Source organism: Pelophylax lessonae (assembly GCF_965119305.1).
Source record: "Pelophylax lessonae genome assembly, chromosome: 1".
NCBI lineage: Eukaryota > Metazoa > Chordata > Amphibia > Anura > Ranidae > Pelophylax > Pelophylax lessonae.
This window is the reverse complement of record NC_138768.1, coordinates 675,627,663-675,647,489: the sequence shown is the minus strand read 5'-3', so window position 1 is coordinate 675,647,489 and position 19,827 is coordinate 675,627,663. Positions and strand designations below refer to the sequence as shown.

Genomic DNA, 19,827 nt, shown 5'->3' with positions numbered 1-19,827 from the left:
GGTGTAATTATCTTTTAGGAGTAAAATTTCTGATGTCGTCTGTACCACTTTGAATTTGAAATGAGTATTATTCATTTTATGATGTGTTATTATAGCTCAACATGAATGGTATTTTTGCTGTTTCTTGGCTACGAGCCAGCTACTACTCACTCTTTGGAAAGATGCAAGTTGGGCTTTGGTATTTACCTACTGGTCTAGCAGCATTTGTGGATGACTAATAAATATAGGATGAATACTGTTTCTATGACCTGTTAGTTTAAAGAGTTAATGATATGCTAATAGTGTTTTCACAAGTACAATTTTCTTCCTTTTTAAGTGTACAGAGTGAGTGTCAAACTTGTCTTGAGAGCTGCCTACAATTTAAACCAATCCTTCTTAGCAATTTAAGACACAGGTCCCAACCCACATACCAAGATGAAATACAGGATTTGCTAAGAATGTGAGTTCATTAAAACCACAAGTAAGCCAGCAAAGAGCTACTGAAGATGAAAAATCCAATGTTGTCTATTTTGTCATTTCTTTTAGACAAGATATTCATTTTTATAAAGCTAAAATCCAATTGTACCTCAATAACTGATAAAAATGGCAACAAATATGAGACTTCCTTGTTCGCAAGGGGTGACCTTCTGGAAGTTCCGAGAACGCTTTTTGTTCATTTCGGAATCTACCTTGGAGACAACCATGTTGCACATTTGATACCTGATATTCTTCCAGTATTATCGCAAAACAAAGCTTCTATCAAGAAGGTGGTGACCAACAAAAGGCTGATTGCAGGGGTGCTAGCTAAAGTGGCAAGTGTCAGAGTGGACACCGTGCAGGACTTCGCTTATGGTGGAGATATTATTATTAATCATATGGATCAGAGCATCAGCAACAAACCTCTTTCTGGTGAAGAAGTGGCCCAAAGGGCTGAGAAATTGGTGGGGACCACCTCCTATAGCCTGCTGTGGGACAACTGTGAGCACTTTGTAACCTACTGTAGATATGGCATCCCGGTGAGCTTGCAGACAGATAAGGTAAATAGTTTAAAAACAAAAAGCTCAGAGACCAAGTAAATCGCTGCATGCAGATGTACCACCTGTTGTGTGTGTGTGATCAGTGTAAGCAGAGCCTAATATACATGTAATTGCTGAGCATGGGGGGGATAACAATCATTATAGCCTTATAGCAATGTATAGCCTTGAAACACATCATTTCTGTTTTATTTTGTTGTATTTTAGCCATTATTTATCTATGATTTGCCTTTGTATTGGTCAATGTTTTCCCCAAAAAAAATCTTCACTGCACTTTTTCAATTTAGCTTCCTCTACACAATACCAAAATTGATAACTTTTCACTCTGCCATTCAGTTACCTTTTCACATCATTAAAACTGATGATTTATTAACCAAATAAAAGCTTCAGTGACAAAAACCATAGCATAATAAACAAATTAGACATGATAAAAAAAATAAAATAAAATCTTATTGTCGCAGATTTTTTTTTTTTCTTTAAAAACGCTTATCACTAGTTCATAGCTGTACCATTAACCTCCAGAATTCACAATTTGCTCCTTATCCTAAATTACTAAACACCACAGACAGTAAACAACATTTGGTTTGAGTATTAGAAAAAATTAGGCATACTGTATCTGTTTCAAGTGTCTACACGTCTTATATATGTATATGCCTACATATGCCTTGCATTTATTGGGTGATTTTAAAATACCTAGAAATATGAGAAAAAATAAATAAAATATGACCCAGCGCTACAAACTCACCAAATGTGAATAAAATAAAAATAAAAATACATAAAATACATAAAAAAAATATAAAACAAGAGCCGCTCACACTAAAATGTGTTATCATATCACACCTATACAGATTTAAAGAAAGAAACAGAAAAGCGCACTAATTGTCGAAACAAAATTTGTGTGTAAATGTTGACATCTATTATCATAAATATCCTGCATTATTGACGAACACATTTAGCATAATAGATCAAATAAGAGCAACCCCGTGTCCTTTGTGGGTGCTTAAATAAAAATAGTCCACTTTGATAGCCAATGTTTCTGTGTTCCAATTTGTTAACCACTTGACCTCCTGAAAGGCTTTGCCCCCTTAACGACCAGAGCATTTTATTCAGCACTGCACTATTTTAACTGGCAATTGCGCGATCATGCAACACTGTACACAAATAAAATGTATATAGTTTCTTTTGGGTGGTATTTGATTACCACTGTTTGTTTTTATTATATAAGCAAAAAATACCTACAATTTTGAAAAAAAAGGAAATGTTCTACTTTCTGTTATAAAACATATCCAATAAGAAAATCTTCATGAATTTAGACCAAAATATATTCTGCTACATGTCTTTGTTAAAAAAAAAAAAGCCATAGCGTCTACAAACTATGGAATAGATACTATAATTTATGCAGCTATAATGCCAAACTAGTAATGGTGGTGATCAGCGACTTATAGTTGGACTGTGATAGTGTGGCGGGCAATCTGGTGCTAACAGACCCTTGCTGTACACTAATGCCTCGTTTCCACTGAGCGGAACGGTTTGGGTCGGTACAGTTTGGAAGGGTTAGAATGGTCCGGTCTATTCAGGTGAGTGTTTCCACTGCAAGTCGGGCCACCAGGGACCATGCGGGGTTTACACCAAATGAGGTGTTTGTTTTGCTCTTTCATTTGACGTGAGCATTGATGTTTTCCTGTCCGCCAATCAGTGGAATCTATTGTTAGCTCCGCCCTAACCGTACCATACCATTTCCTATGGCCCTACATCTGAAGCAGGACCAGAAATGGTGCGGTTTGGTTCGGTTGTATGGGCCACTTTCATAATGGAAACACTCAAATTAGTGTACCGTACCGAACCGACCTGAACCGATTGATTGACAGACACTGACATCAATAGTGACACTAATACAGTGATTAGTGATAATACTGTACACTGTACTAATGACACTGACTGGGAAGGGGTTAACATCTAGGGGAATTAAAGGGGTTAACTATGTGACTAACAGGTGTAATGTGTATAATATGTGCTGCTTTTACTAACAGATCTGGCTTTTTTTTTTGCCGGGAGATGAAACAGCCAGAACACTGATCTGTGTACAGAGCCCTGTGTGTATGTGCTACCACCGATCAACAGGTCTCAGCCGTAAATCATTGGCTGAGACCTGTTCACAAAATCCTGCTGTAGCCAGTGACCCCGAAACAGGCTGGATGACATAAATGTACGTGATCCAGTCTGCCCGTGCTGTCCGCCCACAGTAACTGTACTGGGGGGTGGGCAGGAACTGGTCAGTCTTCACTGTGAGATGTTTATCCAGAAATAGTGCACCACAACCACCACCATGCCTTTCAAGATGTACTTCTACCTCAGGAGACCTGATTTTACATACAAATAAGATTTCAAATGCACTTAAAGTGGAACTATAGGAAAACTTTTTTTCATTTTGGATAGAGCAAGGGAAAGTTATGACCCTCGCCCGATCTGTGTCCCATTTTGGAGATTTCCCTTCACTTCCTGTCCTATAGCTAAACAGGAAGTTAGGGCAAATCCCTTCAAATCAAGGGACTACCTTGGGGATCCCCAGGTCACCAGAACTAGTGTCCCCATTGGAAGATTTCCACTCTATTGCTTTTCTGGGGACAACCCAAAATGTGAGATTTTCTTTATTTCCACTTTCAATAATGGTAAACAGGAAGAAATAAAGAGGGGGAATCTTTCTAACAGGGGCTTGGACAGCAATAAAACCTAATGGTTTAATCCCCCTCCAGTTTTGCCTTTAGTTATACTTTAAGTGTAGCTGTTCTCCTCAAAGCTCCTTATGGACAAATAAATATCCACATGCACATATTTCGTTCCCATCCAGCTTAAAGAGTGCTCAAATCCCGGGTAATCCAAAAAATCAAAAAGAGAATTCCATAGTGTAAAATCTGTAAATGCTTGTTTATTTAAAAGTAGAGATTGCACTTACAAAGTTGTCAGTAATAAAAAGAAGGATAGGAAAATACAGTTAGTAGCACATATCCACCGAAATCCAAGATGGCACCTCTTAATGCTTGATGACATCACTCTGCTCTGCCCACCTTGTATCTTGAACTTGCAAGTGACCTGTGGATCCAGTTAGCCAATGCATTTTAAAAATGTAATTTTAGGGAGATGTTTTTAAAGTGTGACCAGCTGCAGGGTGGGTGTAATTTATGTCAGTGACTGCCCAAACTGCGCCTGTACCTGGGCGCAGCAGATATATAGCCAGCTTTACTGTTAGTTCCCAACTTTTGTAAATCATTTCTGTCCTATTGGTGTCCAAAGAAGCACTTTTCTAACATCAGGTCCAACCCTGTTGGCAGTTTTGGAAACTTTTAAGATGATTTCAGATTAATAGAATCTAGCTGATAAGACACAGAACTCAGAATATAAATTAGCAATACAGAATAAAAGTATTTTATAAAATAAAAAATAAACTGTCAGAAAATTCTTTAGACAGTCTACAGTGCTGCTTCTATAAGACTTTGCATGTATTTGTAAGGTAAAAAGTAAAAACTGTATATTTCTGGACTGTTGGAGCATTAGAATTATGGTAGTTTTGTAATGTTGAATGAGGAGACCTGGCTTACAATTAAAGTAGAATTTCAGCCTAAATCCAACTCTAAATCCACTGGCAGCCACATTCTAAGACTAATCTATCTAGCCTTGAAAAAGTAAATATCGTTATACATAGCTTTTCTGCAGCCGATACAAAGGATGTTTCCTTGTAATAGGAATAAAAGTGATAAAAAAAATTAATAAATAAACAAAGGGACAGCAAAAAAATAAAAAGTAAAATAAATAAGAACAATTTTTTGTAAAGCGCCCCGTCCCTCCGTGCGTGCGCGCAGAAGTGAACGCATAGGTAAGTCGCGGCCACACAAGTAAATCTTGTTCAAACCACACATGTGAGATATCGCAGCGATCGTTATAGTGAGAGCAATAATTCTAGCACTAGACCTCCTCTGTAACTCTAAGCAGGAAACCTGTAAAAAAATTTTTAAAGAGTCTCCAATGGAGATTTTTAAGTACCGTAGTTTGTCGCCATTCCATGAGCGTGCGCAATTTTAAAGCATGACATGTTATGTATGTATTTACTTGGCGCAACATCATCTTTCATATTATGCAAAAAAAAAAAGTTTTTTTATTGCGTTTGAAACACTGCTGCGCAAATACGATGGGACAAAAAATATTGCAAATAGCTCCATTTTATTCGCCAGGGTCTCTGCTAATATATATATATATATATATATATATATATATATAATATTGGGGGTTCTAAGTAATTTTCTAGCAAAAAATACTAATTTAAAGTTGGTAAACAAAAAATTTCAGAAACGGCCTAGTGTTAAATTGGTTACTGTTCTAATTCATCCAAAAGGTTTTCAGTAGGGCTCAGGTCCATGGCTCTGTGTATGCTACTCAAGTTTCTTTATACCAAACTTGGTAAACCATGTTGTTATGGACCTGGCTTTATATGAAGAGTAAAAAGTCCTGCTGTAAAAAAAGAAAAAAAAGACCCTTCCCCAAACTGTTACCACAAGATTGGAAGTGCAAAATTGTCTTTGTATGCTCTAGCATTAATTGTACCTTGTACTAGAAACACAGGGGTGCCCACATATTTTTGTCCATATAAAAAGGAGTGGTGGCCACAAACCTTGGCTATGTAGTGTATGTAATGTAAAGATCTACCTAAACAGTGCATTCAAATCATATTTAGTGAGAAAGCAAGGCAAGGTCCCTAAAGACATGAATGAGTGAGTTTGGAGCGGAGGAACTTGACTGGCCTCCACAGAGTCCTGGCCTCAACCTGATAGATCACCTTTGGGATGAATTAGATTGGAGACTGCAAGCCAGGCTTTCTCGCCCATATCAGTGCCTGACATCACAAATGCACTTCTAGAAGAATGGTCAAACAAACATTCCCATAGACACACTCCTAAACCTTGTGGACAGCCTTCCCAGAAGAATTGAAGCTGTTATAGCTGCAAGGGGTGGGCCAACTCAATATTGAACCTTACAGACTAAAGGCCCGTACACACGATAAGAAAATCTGAAGGGAAATTTCGTCCGACGACCGATCTGCCGATTTTCAGATTGTTAGTATGGTGCTTTCGACAGCTGACTCAGACTTTTCGGCCGAAAAAATCCTGATGTGCAGGCTATAAAATTTTTATCGTCTGTCAACACAACGTCTGATTTTCGTCTCATTAGCACAGTTTTCGACGGAAAAAAATCTTAAGAGCAAGACTAGGCATGCTCAGAGACGAAAGGACACATACAAAGCAATCCAACACATGACATCACTTCTGAAGTTGAATTCTGTCATACAGGAAAATTCGTATGAAAATAACCTCTTCACTTTCCACATCAGACTAGCATGCCACAAAAAATGGACGACAGATCGTTCGATAATCTGATCGTATGTACGGGCCTTTAGACTGGGATGCCATTAAAGTTCATGTGCGTGTAAAGGCAGGCGTCCCAATACTTTTGGTAGTATAGTGTATTTTGAAATTGATCCACTATGAGATACAATCATTTTGATAAGCTGGATGCCAAAACTAATATTCAAATAATCGCACCAATGGCACATTTGCCTTCATCAGTCTTATCTCCTTAAATGTAAATCATTTTTTTAAAAAAGGGTAAATAAATGAAAAGTATTCCTTTTAAAATCAATCCATTTCTCCATAATTAGCTTAATTTTTTTTAACCCATTTGATTCCTTTCATCTAGAATTTAATCTTGCAGAATTAGTTAAAAGCTATTGAATGGCACTGCAGTGCACAGCAGCATGTGTGCTATCATGTGTTATATGCAATGCATAAATGTGAATAAGCCCTAATGTTTCTTTCCTTTTATACAAATGTATCTTTATGTTTAGAGTGTTTGAGAACTATGTTTAGATGGCTTTCCTGCAGTGGGTTGTTTTTAACATTTGTAAACTTTCTTTTTTTAATTCAATAATTTTTTTTATTGAGTTTTTAACATTTCATTACAAACATCTTAAACTTTGGGACAACAACAATAGTTGTGTTTTTTTCTTAGCATACAGACACAACTGGGTATTGAGTCAGGAAAGGACAATCCAATAATGCTGCATTGTTTGTTTTTTCATTTTTGTAATACTTGGTGCTGAAGTATCATGCTAGCCACTTTAGGATTTACACTGAACAAAATTATAAACGCAACACTTTTGGTTTTCATGAAAAATGGGGACAAAAACAAAAGTGATGCGTTTATAATTTTGTTCAGTGTATATTAAGCCATAGCGCAAAATGTTCTTCTCTTTTTATTGTGATAGACAATAGTCTAGATCAGGCCTCCTCAAACTACGGCCCTCCAGCTGTTGCGGAACTACACATCCCATGAGGCATTGTAAAACTCTGACATTCACAGACATGACTAGGCATGATGGGAATTGTAGTTCCTGAACAACTGGAGAGCCATAGTTTGAAGATCCCTGGTCTAGATAAATATTGATAGGATTATCAATACAGAAAGGAACAAGATACAACTCTCTCTTCAATGAGATTCAGAAAAGTGAGGAAAGCAGAAAAGAAGGAGGCAAGGGTGGACATAGGGGGGCATGGGTGGGTAAAAGGGCTGTGGTCAAACCAAGCCTAGCAAGCCTGCTTAAATTCCAGAAGAAAGAAAATGTGTGAACCAGGGGTACCAAATAGCAGAATATTTTGGCATTGTGTCAGACATCCTAGCCTCTGCTTTCTCATGCACCATAGTCTGCATGATCCTTTATTTAGTTTCAGCTATAGAACAATTTTAATTTTTCCATGCAAGAAAACATTAGTCCAGAATTGCTGAGCCATGGGGTGCAACCCCCTTGTGTGATAAAATGTTTTCAGTCATCTACATCCCCGAGAACAGTGGGCTGAGTTGCTAGGTACAAAGCAAGCGATTCTGGTGGGTACTAAGTATCGATGCCCAATGTCTTTGTTATTGGTTTTGACATGCACCAAGATAAAAATCCTTCCTGACTTTACAACTCCTTTAAGTCTGTTGCCCACTGTCGAGTGTATGTCAGAAGCTGAGATGCTGTTGATAATGACAGCAGCGTATATATGAGTGATATCCTGCTCAGCGAGTGTGGGTCAGTACGCCACCACTGTTCAAATGGGTTCAAGAGTAAAAGACCGCCTGGGAACCTAATATGGTGCTCTACAACTCCTTTGAGAGTAGCGCTACAGTTTTATCTGGAGATATTGAAATAGCACTGCAATTGATAGTTGGTATGTCTGTAGCATAGAGGCAAAAGATTTGACCTTATAGTAAAACCATAGGCAAAACTTTTTCTTTTCATTTTGTATAGAGTAAAGTAGTGTTATAACCCTGGTTACATTTTTTTTTTTTCGCTATCTGTGTCCAATTGCGGAGTTTTTCCTTCACTTTTGGTCCCATAGCCAAACAGAAAGTGAGAGGCAATCCCTGACCAGAACTAGTGTCCCCATTGGAAGATTTCCCTTCTATTACTTTTCTGGGGAATCCCAAAACTTGGGATTTTCACTTACTTTCAATGATAATGATAAACAGGACAAATAAAGAGGGTGAATCTCCTTAATCCTAATCCCTCTCTACTCTATCCAAAACGAAAAAAAAAAAAAAAGTTTTGCCTTTAGTTATACTTTAATAATCATGATGAGCTTAGAAATCTGGTTTACACCTACCGTAGTCCACACTTGAAAACTAAAAGGGAATTGAAAAAGTTGAAGGGAACGCCAGTTTGCTGAGAAAGAACGTGAGGGGTTTACTCTGGGATTGTAGACCTCTGGATTATTTATGTGCTTCCCATACCTTAAATGTATATTTTTTACCTTTATATTCCTTGCATATATAATAACAAACAAATAAAAATAAAATTCTTACAAGCAAAATTTCCAATAATTACAATTCCCACTACAAATAAAAATAACTAACCCCTTTTTATCCTGCTCCCTGCAAATTGTGCTTTTGTTAGATACCCCTCTGACAATCATGTTCCAAACTGCTGACATGTATGCTGCCAGCAATGCCAGATTGGCTAATAGCTCTACCATCTGTAGTCCAGAGGACTACAAGAGGAAGACCCACAATTTGCCTGTGTGCTCACATCTGGTTTGAAGGAGGTTAAGTGTCATTCAACTTGGAAGTTGGGTGGCATCTATTAGACTCAGAAAACTTTAAAAAGGCTAAGTGAATAAAAAAATAATGTTTTCAAGATGGAGATGTGTACTGATCACAAACTATAGTTTCCTTTTGATGTTTTTAATATGGTCAGTATTTTGTATGTGCACATCAGATAAACACCTGCACTTTTCTTTTCTCTATACACCAGAGGGTGCTTCACTGAATGTGTTCTTTAGGGAACAAAGGATCCTTGCTGTGGCTGGCAATCCACAGTAATTAATTGTATACCCTAATGGTGGATGCATAATGAAACAGAAATGTAAACATTGAACAATTTCCCTAACACTTAATGGCTGGATATTTATCTTCGCACAATTTAAATGTAAAAGCCTTCATACTGTGAGGTTGGCTTACTAAAGTGAATTGAAGTAATTCTGTTTGCTTTATCCAATCATATGCAAAAGTTCTGATTTTTCCCCCCTGCATGTGATTTTATGTGAATAGTGGACACAGGGTCACTTCACTTTAAGGCCATTTCCACAATTGTGTCACAAGTCGTACCCCATGATTTCCAATGAGTACCGTTCTTATCTGTGCGACTTCGAAGTAATCTTTACACTACTTTGGTTTGACTTTAATGCAACTTGAGGTCCATAGACCTCAAGACTACACAGGCATTGCTTCAAGTACAGTCAAAGTCTCGTCAAAATTGCGGCCATAAATTGGCGGCAAAGTCACGCGACTTTTAGGTCGCACAAGTGTGAAAGGGCCCTGAATCCCCATATTACCCTCCAAGCAGTGCAAATGCTACACTGTCATAGGGTGGGTATATAAGGCCTGATATTTACCTTATATACCCACCGCAGTGCATTCAGTTGGAGCTATTTGTGGACTTCGTAATGCTACATTGTGATGATTCTGAGAAATTCTGTTCATCAATATTAATATACACTAAAGTTATACAGCTTTTTTATAGTCAATGTTTCTTCACATTTTTCTGTAAAAAAAAAAAAAAGTGAGCTTTTCACCTTACATTTATTGCATTAGTAAGTTTGACAAGTTGTGGGCAAATGTTTCAGGAGGGTGCAGTAATGTGCACAGGGACATTGTTCACTGGCTGGCGTTTTCGGTGACATATCTACCTGTGTTGATGCCCTAGGCAGCCATATGTTTTGAAATGCTTGTTCTGGGTCTGTGACTCACATAGCATTAAAGGAAGGATAAGGATGACACCCACGGATCTTAAACCTTTACAGGCAAGTCAACGGTGGCAGCAACCATATTTATATCATGTTTTATTTAATCAAAATAAATTGCCTTTAGATTTTCTAACCTGTACAATTAAAGTCCCAACATGTCCTTCTTCATATTAGTTCCATATAAGATCAACCTGTCACACAGTTACGCCAGAGTCATTCAAACTGTGCTGAGTGCTGGAAAAAGATCAGTGCTGGGTCTAACTAGCAAAGCTACATAAAATAAGGACAGTTTTATTCACAGACAGTCCCCATTACTTCCTAATGATATTAAATACACTATATTACCAAAAGTATTGGGACGCCTGCGCACATATTTAATGGCACACTAGTCTTAGTCCATAGGGTTTAATATTGAGTTGGTGCACCCTTTGCAGCTATAACAGCTTCAACTCTCCTGGGAAGGCTGTCCACAAGGTTTGGGAGTGTGTCTATGGGAATGTTTGACCATTCTTCCAGAAGCACATTTGTGAGGACAGGCACTGGTGTTGGACAAAAAGGCCTGGCTCGCAGTCTCCACTCTGATTAATCCCAAAGGTGTTCTATCGGGTTGAGACATACTCCGAAACCTTGTGGACAACCTTCCCAGAAGTTGTCGAAGCTGTTTTAGCTGCAAACTTAATATTAAAGAAGGGGCGGAGGTTTGGGACTTCATATGAAGCGTAGGCCGGGATTAGTCAAATACTTCCATCCCTGTATATATTAACATAAAGAGCGAAGTGGGACTCTAAATGAGGCTCGTGTGGGAAGGCTAGTAACATGCAATATAGAACATTTATTGGTAAATTCATAAATATATACAAAATTGGAACAGATTAGTATGGTAATATTGGTACATAATGAAGATATAAAAGCCGATTAGTATAAAAGTCATTCTACATCATATAAAACACATGATACACAGAGACAAATAGTTGTGTAAACCAGATGTAAAAAAATGCATAAGTGTAACAAAAATGCAACAAAAGTGCTCGACATGTTTCATGGAGACTGTTCCACTTCTGCAAGAGCAGGAGCATCGTACATAATGCGTATCTGTAAAAAATGTATATATATATATATATATATATATATATATATATATATAAATATATAGATATATGAGCCTAAAAAATATTCTAATTAACCAAACACTGAAGAAAAGGAAAAGGAAAAGAGGGGGAAAAGGGAATATCCTACCACTCCTCTGTCTTTTTGGCAATACATGCTATACTCAAGCAGATTTGTAAGCCTTTGGGAATAGGATCTGTAGAGGGATATTCCCTTTTCCCTCTCTTTTCCTTTTTCCCTTTTCTTCAGTGTTTGGTTAATTAGAATATGTTTTAGGCTTATATATATATGTGTGTGAGCCTAAATATATATATACATTTATATATATATATATATACATTTTTTACAGATTCACAACTATTTGTCACTGTGTATCATGTGTTTTATATGATATAGAATGACTTTTATACTAATCGGCTTTTATATCTTTATTATGTACCAATATTACCATACTAATCTGTTCCAATTTTGTATATATTTATGAATTTACCAATAAATGTTCTATATTGCGTCATACTAGCTCCATTTAAAGTCCCACTTCGCTCTTTTTGCCAACTCAATATTAAACCCTGCGGACTAAGACTGGGATGCCATTAAATATGTGTGAGTAAAGGCAGGCATCCCAATACTTTTGGTAATATAGTGTATTTTAAATGGAGTTATCTGCTGAAGTCTGGGCAGATTTAAAAGACAAAAAGTGATGCAACTGTGAAATCAATGTAACATCAGTAAAAGTGTTTTTTTTTTAAAGGCCAGCCATAGACGGTTCGAATCTCAAGTGGTGTAGAAGGAACCGGCCAAGATTCGAACCATGTGTGGGCAGGTTAAATGTACGAAGTTGATTGATTGATTAACTTGGGTATAACCAGCCTTCTGAATTCACTTGCACCTAACTTTCTAGCGGCTGCTATAGCCACTAGCAATAATCACTGACTTCTCCTGGCGGGGTGGCTTTCCCTGCAATCCCCCCCCCTCCCCCACTGGGAGCAATCAATTGCTCAATAGAAAGGATTCCCCTCTCAGCACTGTCTGTGTTAATGGGGGAATCATATGAATGTCTTTTCTGCAGCCCGGAGCTTCAGGTTTGGGTTGAACCCACCCTGTTCACAGTTTGGTGTATTTTGACTGATCACTGTTGGCTGCTGTTTGTAAAGAAACTGGCTGATGGGAATCTTGGCCAAACATAGCTGATTTGTTGACATACAGGAGAAGGTCCGGATCTGAAGTTTGCCCATTTTGCTTAGCCCTTCTCTTCACTGTGCGGCCTCTTATTTCACTGTCCAGTAACAGTCCCAGAATGACCTAGGCTCAGTGGAATTGGTTTGAATGTTGCTGACCATCAGACTAAGGACGCCTAAAGACTGGTACTTTCTGTGAACTTTTTTGATGTATATAATTAATGAAAAGTCAGCACAGATATATGGACAAGAAAATTGATCATAGATAAACAGGTTGTGTTTTTTTTTTTTTTTTTCATCATAAAGACATTGGCACCTAACTACTACAAAAGCTGTCCACCATAGAACATTTAGCCCATATTTGTCCGCACAAAGATGTGAACCATGTCTTAATCTAGTTAATCGTTTTTACGATCTAAGATTAGCTCTAGAGTATGTTAAGGATGCTTACACACAGGAATTACATTGACTGAATTAAGTTCATTCAACTCATCTCAAGTGTTCCCTGACACCTAGACCTGAAATTGTATTATGATAAATACTTCAAAACTTTAGATTAAGCAATGAAGCATTTTGACAATCCACACTGCAAAAAAGCAAAAGACAAGCAATGGGGTTGATTTGCTAAAATTGGCAAAATCTGGCGCAGCTGTGCATGGTAGCCTATCAGCTTCTAACTTTAACTTGCTCAATTAGGCTTAAAAAAAAAACTAAAAAAAAAACTAAAAACTGATTGGTACTATGAAGAGCTGCACCAGATTTTGCACTCTCCAGTTTTAACCACTTACCGCAAAGTGACGTAGGGCTACGTCGGCAGATTTTGCGGGGTTATATCGGGATGATGCCTCTAGCTAGATGCACCATCCCGGTATTGTGGTTTCAGAGCCGACGGTCGGCTTTCCGTCGGTAACGACCGATGCGGCTAGGGAGCCGCTCGATTGATACCCGGGTGAGCGGGAGGGGACATTCCCCCCCCTCCCGCCACCTTCCGTGACTTTGCCTGGGCCTCCCGTCCCACCGGGAGACCCGAGCACCCAGCCGGCGCGGTGTGCGCAATATTAAACCGTAACTTGTTGGGTATCTATTTACTCGGCGTGACATCATCTTTCACAATATACAAAAAAATGGGCTAACTTTACTGTTTAGCATTTTATAAATGCAGTGAAATGTGATTTTTCATAATTTTTCCAAAAAAATGGCGTTTTAAAGACCGCTGTGCAAATACCGCGTCACAAAAAATATTGACATTTTATTCTCCAGAGTCTTTGCTAAAAAATATATATATAATGTTTGGGGGTTCTAAGTAGTTTTCTAGGAAAAAATACTGGTTTTAACTTGTAAACAAAAAGTGTCCGAAATAGGGTTAATAAATAAACCCCAGTGATAAAACTGCATTGTAGACAGCAGTGCACTTAACTCGTGTATGAGCACTAAAAATACAGATGTGGGTTTCAGTGTCTGGATATTGGCACTGGTACTGTCTGATTGGTACAGGACTCTCGGAGCACAGAGCAATGTCCAACCCTAAGGCCCCTCCTCCTACTAAACATCCTTAAAATTCTAATAGTAATTCTAGCACTAACACGTCCTGTAATCCTAACACTAACCCTAACACTAACTATCTCAGTATCCCTAACATTAACCCTCCCTGCAACCCCCTAAATCTAAGCCTCCTAAAATCACAACATTAACCCCTTCCCACCTAAGGGTAAAACAAATCTAAATGCCTAAGCACAAGTTTGCAACTTTGTCATGTGTTAGTAAAACTGTACATACTGTATCATCACAACTACTTTGTGCATCCAGGTGGATCATACCTTGTTTTAATCAGGACAAATTGGGCTTTCATTTGATGGTAAATGGTAATGGATATCTCCTGATTTATTTATTTATTTTTTTTAAAGGAAATCTGGCCCAAAATATATACATTTTTTTAAATGTAGCTGTATTTTTCTTGGTATTACCATAACCTTCCACCAAAGAAAACATTTAAATGATCCTGCTCCTGACGATTGCTGCCATATCACATATGTGTACAGCCCAAAAACAATAGTGCGCATTTTGCTTTTCTTTATCCCACCTAAAACACACTGACACTAACTGACACTGATACTAATTAAAAAAAAAAATAAAACTTTTTTCAAAAAAAATATTGACCTTGACCAAAACACTAACCCTGGCAATGACCTAGTTCAAACCTTGATCTAGGTATTTTTTGTTTTTTTATTTTAATTTTTTTATTATCACTTACTTTATTTATTTTTTTTACACACACTTTTTTTCTCTGCAAGGAGAGATATGATGTATCTCTCTCCTCCATTCACAGAGACAGAAAACAGGTAGCAGAGACCTCTATGATAGCCAATTAGAGGCTGTTAAAGCGATTAGGTGACCCAGAATCTCGAGTTCCAGGTCCCGGTCGTTATTCCGGGTCGGGGCTCATGGTGATGCTATACCCTATTGCCTTATTTTTTAAATGATCTTGTGGGGTTTAGTGAGCTTGAACTCAGTGGGTTTTTAAGAACTAGCACATTAGTAAATGACATCATATTATTTATAAGAGCGATCTCAACCTCGCCATGGTACACATTTTTTCCTATTTTTGGGGGTATTGCTTTTTTTTCAGCCCTAGCATTTTAGGATAGGGTGCTATGTATTGTAGCTCTCAGTTGCTGAGGACTGTAAGGTCCTTAAAGACTAAGAGCACTGTTCATTACCTTTAAATGCTGCCTTACCAAGTCATCAGTGTGTAGAATAAAAATCTTAACTCATGACTTCAATTACTAAAATTCTTTTGAATTTCTCAAAAAAAAAAAATTGTGTACCTAGTGGTGTAGAGTACAGATGTAGCCATTTAAGTGGTAACTATTTTTGCTAAATGTGAGTAGTAAAAACAGACACCATATTAGTAAGGATACAATGGGAAGAATGGGCTCTCATGCAGATGAACAATCACAAAAAGAACAATTATAACATCCAGAAGATAACTCTGGCAGGGAAGTTTGGGGTAATCCATATATGAATCATGATTATAAAAGAATAATTCGCTACAAATAATGCTTGTGTATATGAGAATATATAGCCTTTTTTCTTCCCCCCTAGATCCCTTGGTCTTACCTTGCATCCCTGTAGACGAATGTGCTCCTTTGGCACCAGTTCTGTGTTCTTTCGTGCCAGCAGCCATTGGTTAGTGCTTTTCCTAACTAGATACTTACTCAGGCCAGTGAAGAAAAAATATTCATTAGACTGGGTCACTTAAACTCTTTGTTTTATTTCTGTTTTTTTTTTTTTTTGTGTTTTACTATGTTCTCCTTTTCCTTTTTCCATGTATATTTTTTATGATTTATTATAATGGACCTTGCTTTGAGGAATTTTTTAAATGTAGCGTGACATTTTCAAGACCCATGGGAAACCCTTATCACCAGAAAGCTAAAGGAGGACACAAACCCTCAATGAAAAATAACATCAGCCATGTAACAAGTAATAGACAAGACATGGCTATATCAAACCTTATTTCATCAGGTTCAGAGTATCTTGGACTCTACTAAATAACAAAATTGCAACCAAATTGACAGGTACCATGGCTAAATTCAAAGTGTTTGGTTTGGTTGGGTGGACAGCCTCTCTTCCCTTCCTGTCTCCTTAAATTCCGATAATTGTCCATTAAAATTAGTTTAGTTGTACCATGATATCCAGCAATCATCCCCTCCTGCCAAACTTTAACTTTTTTCTCCCTCCAGAACTGATCTCCCTTCCATTCACCTCCTTTCCTAACAACATCAGGAACAAGCAAGACTCAGTCCCACGACCACTAAAACATTTATTTTTCTCTGGAGGGCCCTTTTAATACTAGTAATAATGTGTGGATGAAATGGATGTCTATATTGCTCATATTATACAGTAAAAAGCCTAGGCTGCCAGAACAATGTTAATGCTGTTGTGCTCCTATAGTTTGTAACTTAATGTTGTACAGGGGATGCTCCTCCCTATTTCTTTTGTTACTCTTTTAAAACCTAATAAAATCATTGAAGAGAAAATAGCCTTACTGTTTATCATCTATCAATACTCTTTGCTGTTGGCTCTTTGTTATGAAAGTTTATGTAAAAGCAATTTTTTTTTTCTTTTCAATTTTTGATACAGGAGTAGAGAGAGGATTGAAAGTCATGTGTTATTCTTTTTATAATTCTTTATTTAAAGTGTTACTAAACCCAGGACCCTGCAATCACTATATTTGGTCTGGAAATTTAATTATTTTAGTAAATATAACCTGCTAAATACCTTTTCTCATCAGCAGTATATAGCAGTCATGTGCCTTCTATCTGTGTCTGGTTAAAACCTGTAGGAGGAGCTTTCATTCTGCTCTCACTGTCCTATAGGACTTCAGGACCCCTGACCCTCTGTTTGGACAGTGCTGATTGGCCCTGTGCTGATCAAATGCACTCTCCCAAGAAAAAAAAATGCTCTAGTAATACACGCCAAACTGAGCATGTGCAGCCTGTCCCCTGGCCTCTATAATATCCGGAAATGAGTTGGAGACACTGGAATAAGGTGAGGATCAGAGAAGACGGGATCAAACAGTCTTTTTACACAATGCAGAGATCTAACCCCTTAGGTTACACAGTGTGTATAACAAGAATGCTTTACTGCATATACACACTGATTTTACTGTTGTGGGTTTAGTAACACTTTAACATTTTAGGTTTAAGCAAGGGGTATGGAAAAGAAGGGATGAGGTTACACAAGTTAAAGTAAGACCAGTGAGGCAATATAGACTGAATCAAATGAACGCACACAAATAGGAATTTTGAGAGCGTACAGACAATACCTTATCGCACCCTTTAATTAAACTGGACAAGAAATGAAGTGAGTTACTTTTTTGTTGTCTGTGTCCCATTAGGGAGGTTTCCCTTTAAATCCTTTCCCAGAGACATAGCAAAAAGTGAAGTGAAACCTCTACATTACGAGGTGGGAATTTTTCTCTTCTCTCTTCCTGTTTTTGTGACAACTCTACGATTTTGGATTTCCCATTACATTCTGTCTCAACAGCAATGGCCTTCAAGGCAAACAGGAAGATCAAACAGGGCATAGACAGGAATTAAAACTTAACAGAGGTTCTACTGGTTCCTTACTCTTTACGAAGTATGCACTTAAATTATGCCTAGGTATGTATATTGCAACATAATGTTTCAGTAAAGGACAATTAATATATAGTATTTGTTTATTCGTTTTATTCTAGGGTTTGGGGAATTATCCACAAGCACTGGCAATACATAACCTGAACTGGAACATGATCTTAATGACTAAGTTCTAATTAATCCAATTGCATAATAATTGTACAAGGGCGGGCCTGCATGTTTATATGATGTAGAGACACACCTGAGCTTTAATCTTTACACTTTGACACATGAGCTTGAAGTGATAAATGAATGGCTGTATTCCTGCAACTGTGTTCTTCTTTTTTTGTGCTGATTCAGTTTATCCACTAAATTAGAACTTTTGCAGTACCGCTCCCAGTATCTTTTGTCTCCTGTGCTCCTTATTTCCATCAAGCTTGTATTAGCAATATATTGTTATTCTTGCCTGTATTAGATGCTGGTCCTCCTCTGGAGTGATTCCAGCAGTTAATAATCGGTCCCCAGCTTGCTCCAGAAGCTAAAAACACTTCAGCTTCAGCTTTAGGGCTACTTCAGAAGATATTGCTTTGACTCCTCAACCGTTTCCAATAATTTCTACTACAGGAATATCTATACACAGTAAATGTCTTTTGTATGTGCTTCAGCCTTCTTTAGATAGTTCTTGCTTTTTATAACTTTACCAGGAGAACTTGTGTAGTTTTATCAAGAAATAAAAAGAGAGTCTCTTAGTTCACAAACCAAAGCCAGTAATATTGTACAATTGAAGCAAAAATGTAAGTAGTTATATTAGTCTGTAATTGAATAGAGAGATGAGGCAGGTTTTATCAAAAATTAAAATTTGTCAGAATCCAAGATGTGGGCCCTGCTCCTCTGTTCAACCTCTCAAGGATTTAGGCATAGTTGCTGGGTTCACCTAGGCAACTTAACAGGTGTTCGTAGATGCAAAGCAGGGTAAGTGCAGGGTAACCAGGAACTGGAGCATAATAGAAGCATAATAGACGCACAAGGCACAGGGCAGCTGAAAGCAGATGTGATGCTGGAGGCTGCAGGTGCAGAGATGGCACAGCAGAGGTTCAGACTGTAGATACAGCGGAGACTGCAGGTGCAGTGACGGTGCACAGAAGTTCAGACTGTGGATACGTGGGGGCTATGGGTGCAGTGGCGGAGCTAGACTTTTAAAACAGGGGTGGCAAAGGGGTGGAAAGGTATTAAAGGGGATATAAAGGGGATCTATGGGGACCCTTCTCTAAAGGGGGATCTATGGGGACCCTGCTTTAAAGGGGGATCTATGGCATAGATCCTCTTTAGAGCAGGTCTCCCATAGATCCTCCTTTACAGCAGGCCAGGGTGAGGTGAGGTCCCCCATATAGATCCCCCCTTACAGCAGGCCAGGGTGAGGTCCCCCCATATAGATCTCCCCCTTACAGCAGGCCAGGGTGAGGTGAGGTCCCCCATATAGATCCCTCCCTTACAGTAGACCAGGGTGAGGTGAGGTCCTGTCCCCCATATAGACCTCAGCCCGTACAGTAGGCAAGGGTAAGGTGTGGTCCCGTCCCCCATATAGATCCCTATAGATCCCCCTTACAGCAAGCAAAGGGTGAGGTGAGGTTCTGTCCCCCATATAGATCCCCCTTGCAGCAGGCCAGGGGGAGGCGAGGGGGACCTCACCTCACCCTGGCCTGCTGTAAGGGGGAGATCTATATGGGGGATGGAACCTCACCTCACCCTGGCCTGCTGTAAGGGGGGATCTTAATGGGGGACCTCACCTCACCCTGGCCTGCTGTAAGGGGGGATCTATATGGGACCTCACCTCACCCTGGCCTGCTGTAAGGGGGATCTATATGGGGGTCCTCACCTCACCCTGGCCTGCTGTAAGGGGGATCTATATGGGGGTCCTCACCTCACCCTGGCCTGCTGTAAGGGGGGATCTATATGGGGGACCTCACCTCACCCTGGCCTGCTGTAAGGGGGATCTATTTGGGGGACCTGGTCCCCCATATAGAGGTCCCCCATATAGATCCCCTCCTTACAGTCAGCAGGCCAGGCATTGGGCAAAGGCAGGTTC

General features: G+C 38.7%; 1 protein-coding gene across 1 annotated transcript in view; it reads left to right on the top strand.

The window, feature by feature from the left end:
• Positions 1-472: 472 nt before the first annotated feature.
• The window catches only part of LOC309556375 (lecithin retinol acyltransferase-like), a gene marked incomplete at its 5' end in the record, with an annotated part of 34,889 nt that continues 15,534 nt past the window's right edge, over positions 473-19,827 (top strand). Inside the window, one exon of the mRNA XM_082258836.1 lies at positions 473-1,016. Coding sequence (XP_082114962.1) covers positions 486-1,016 — 531 coding nt within the window. The remainder of the gene's footprint in view (positions 1,017-19,827) is intronic.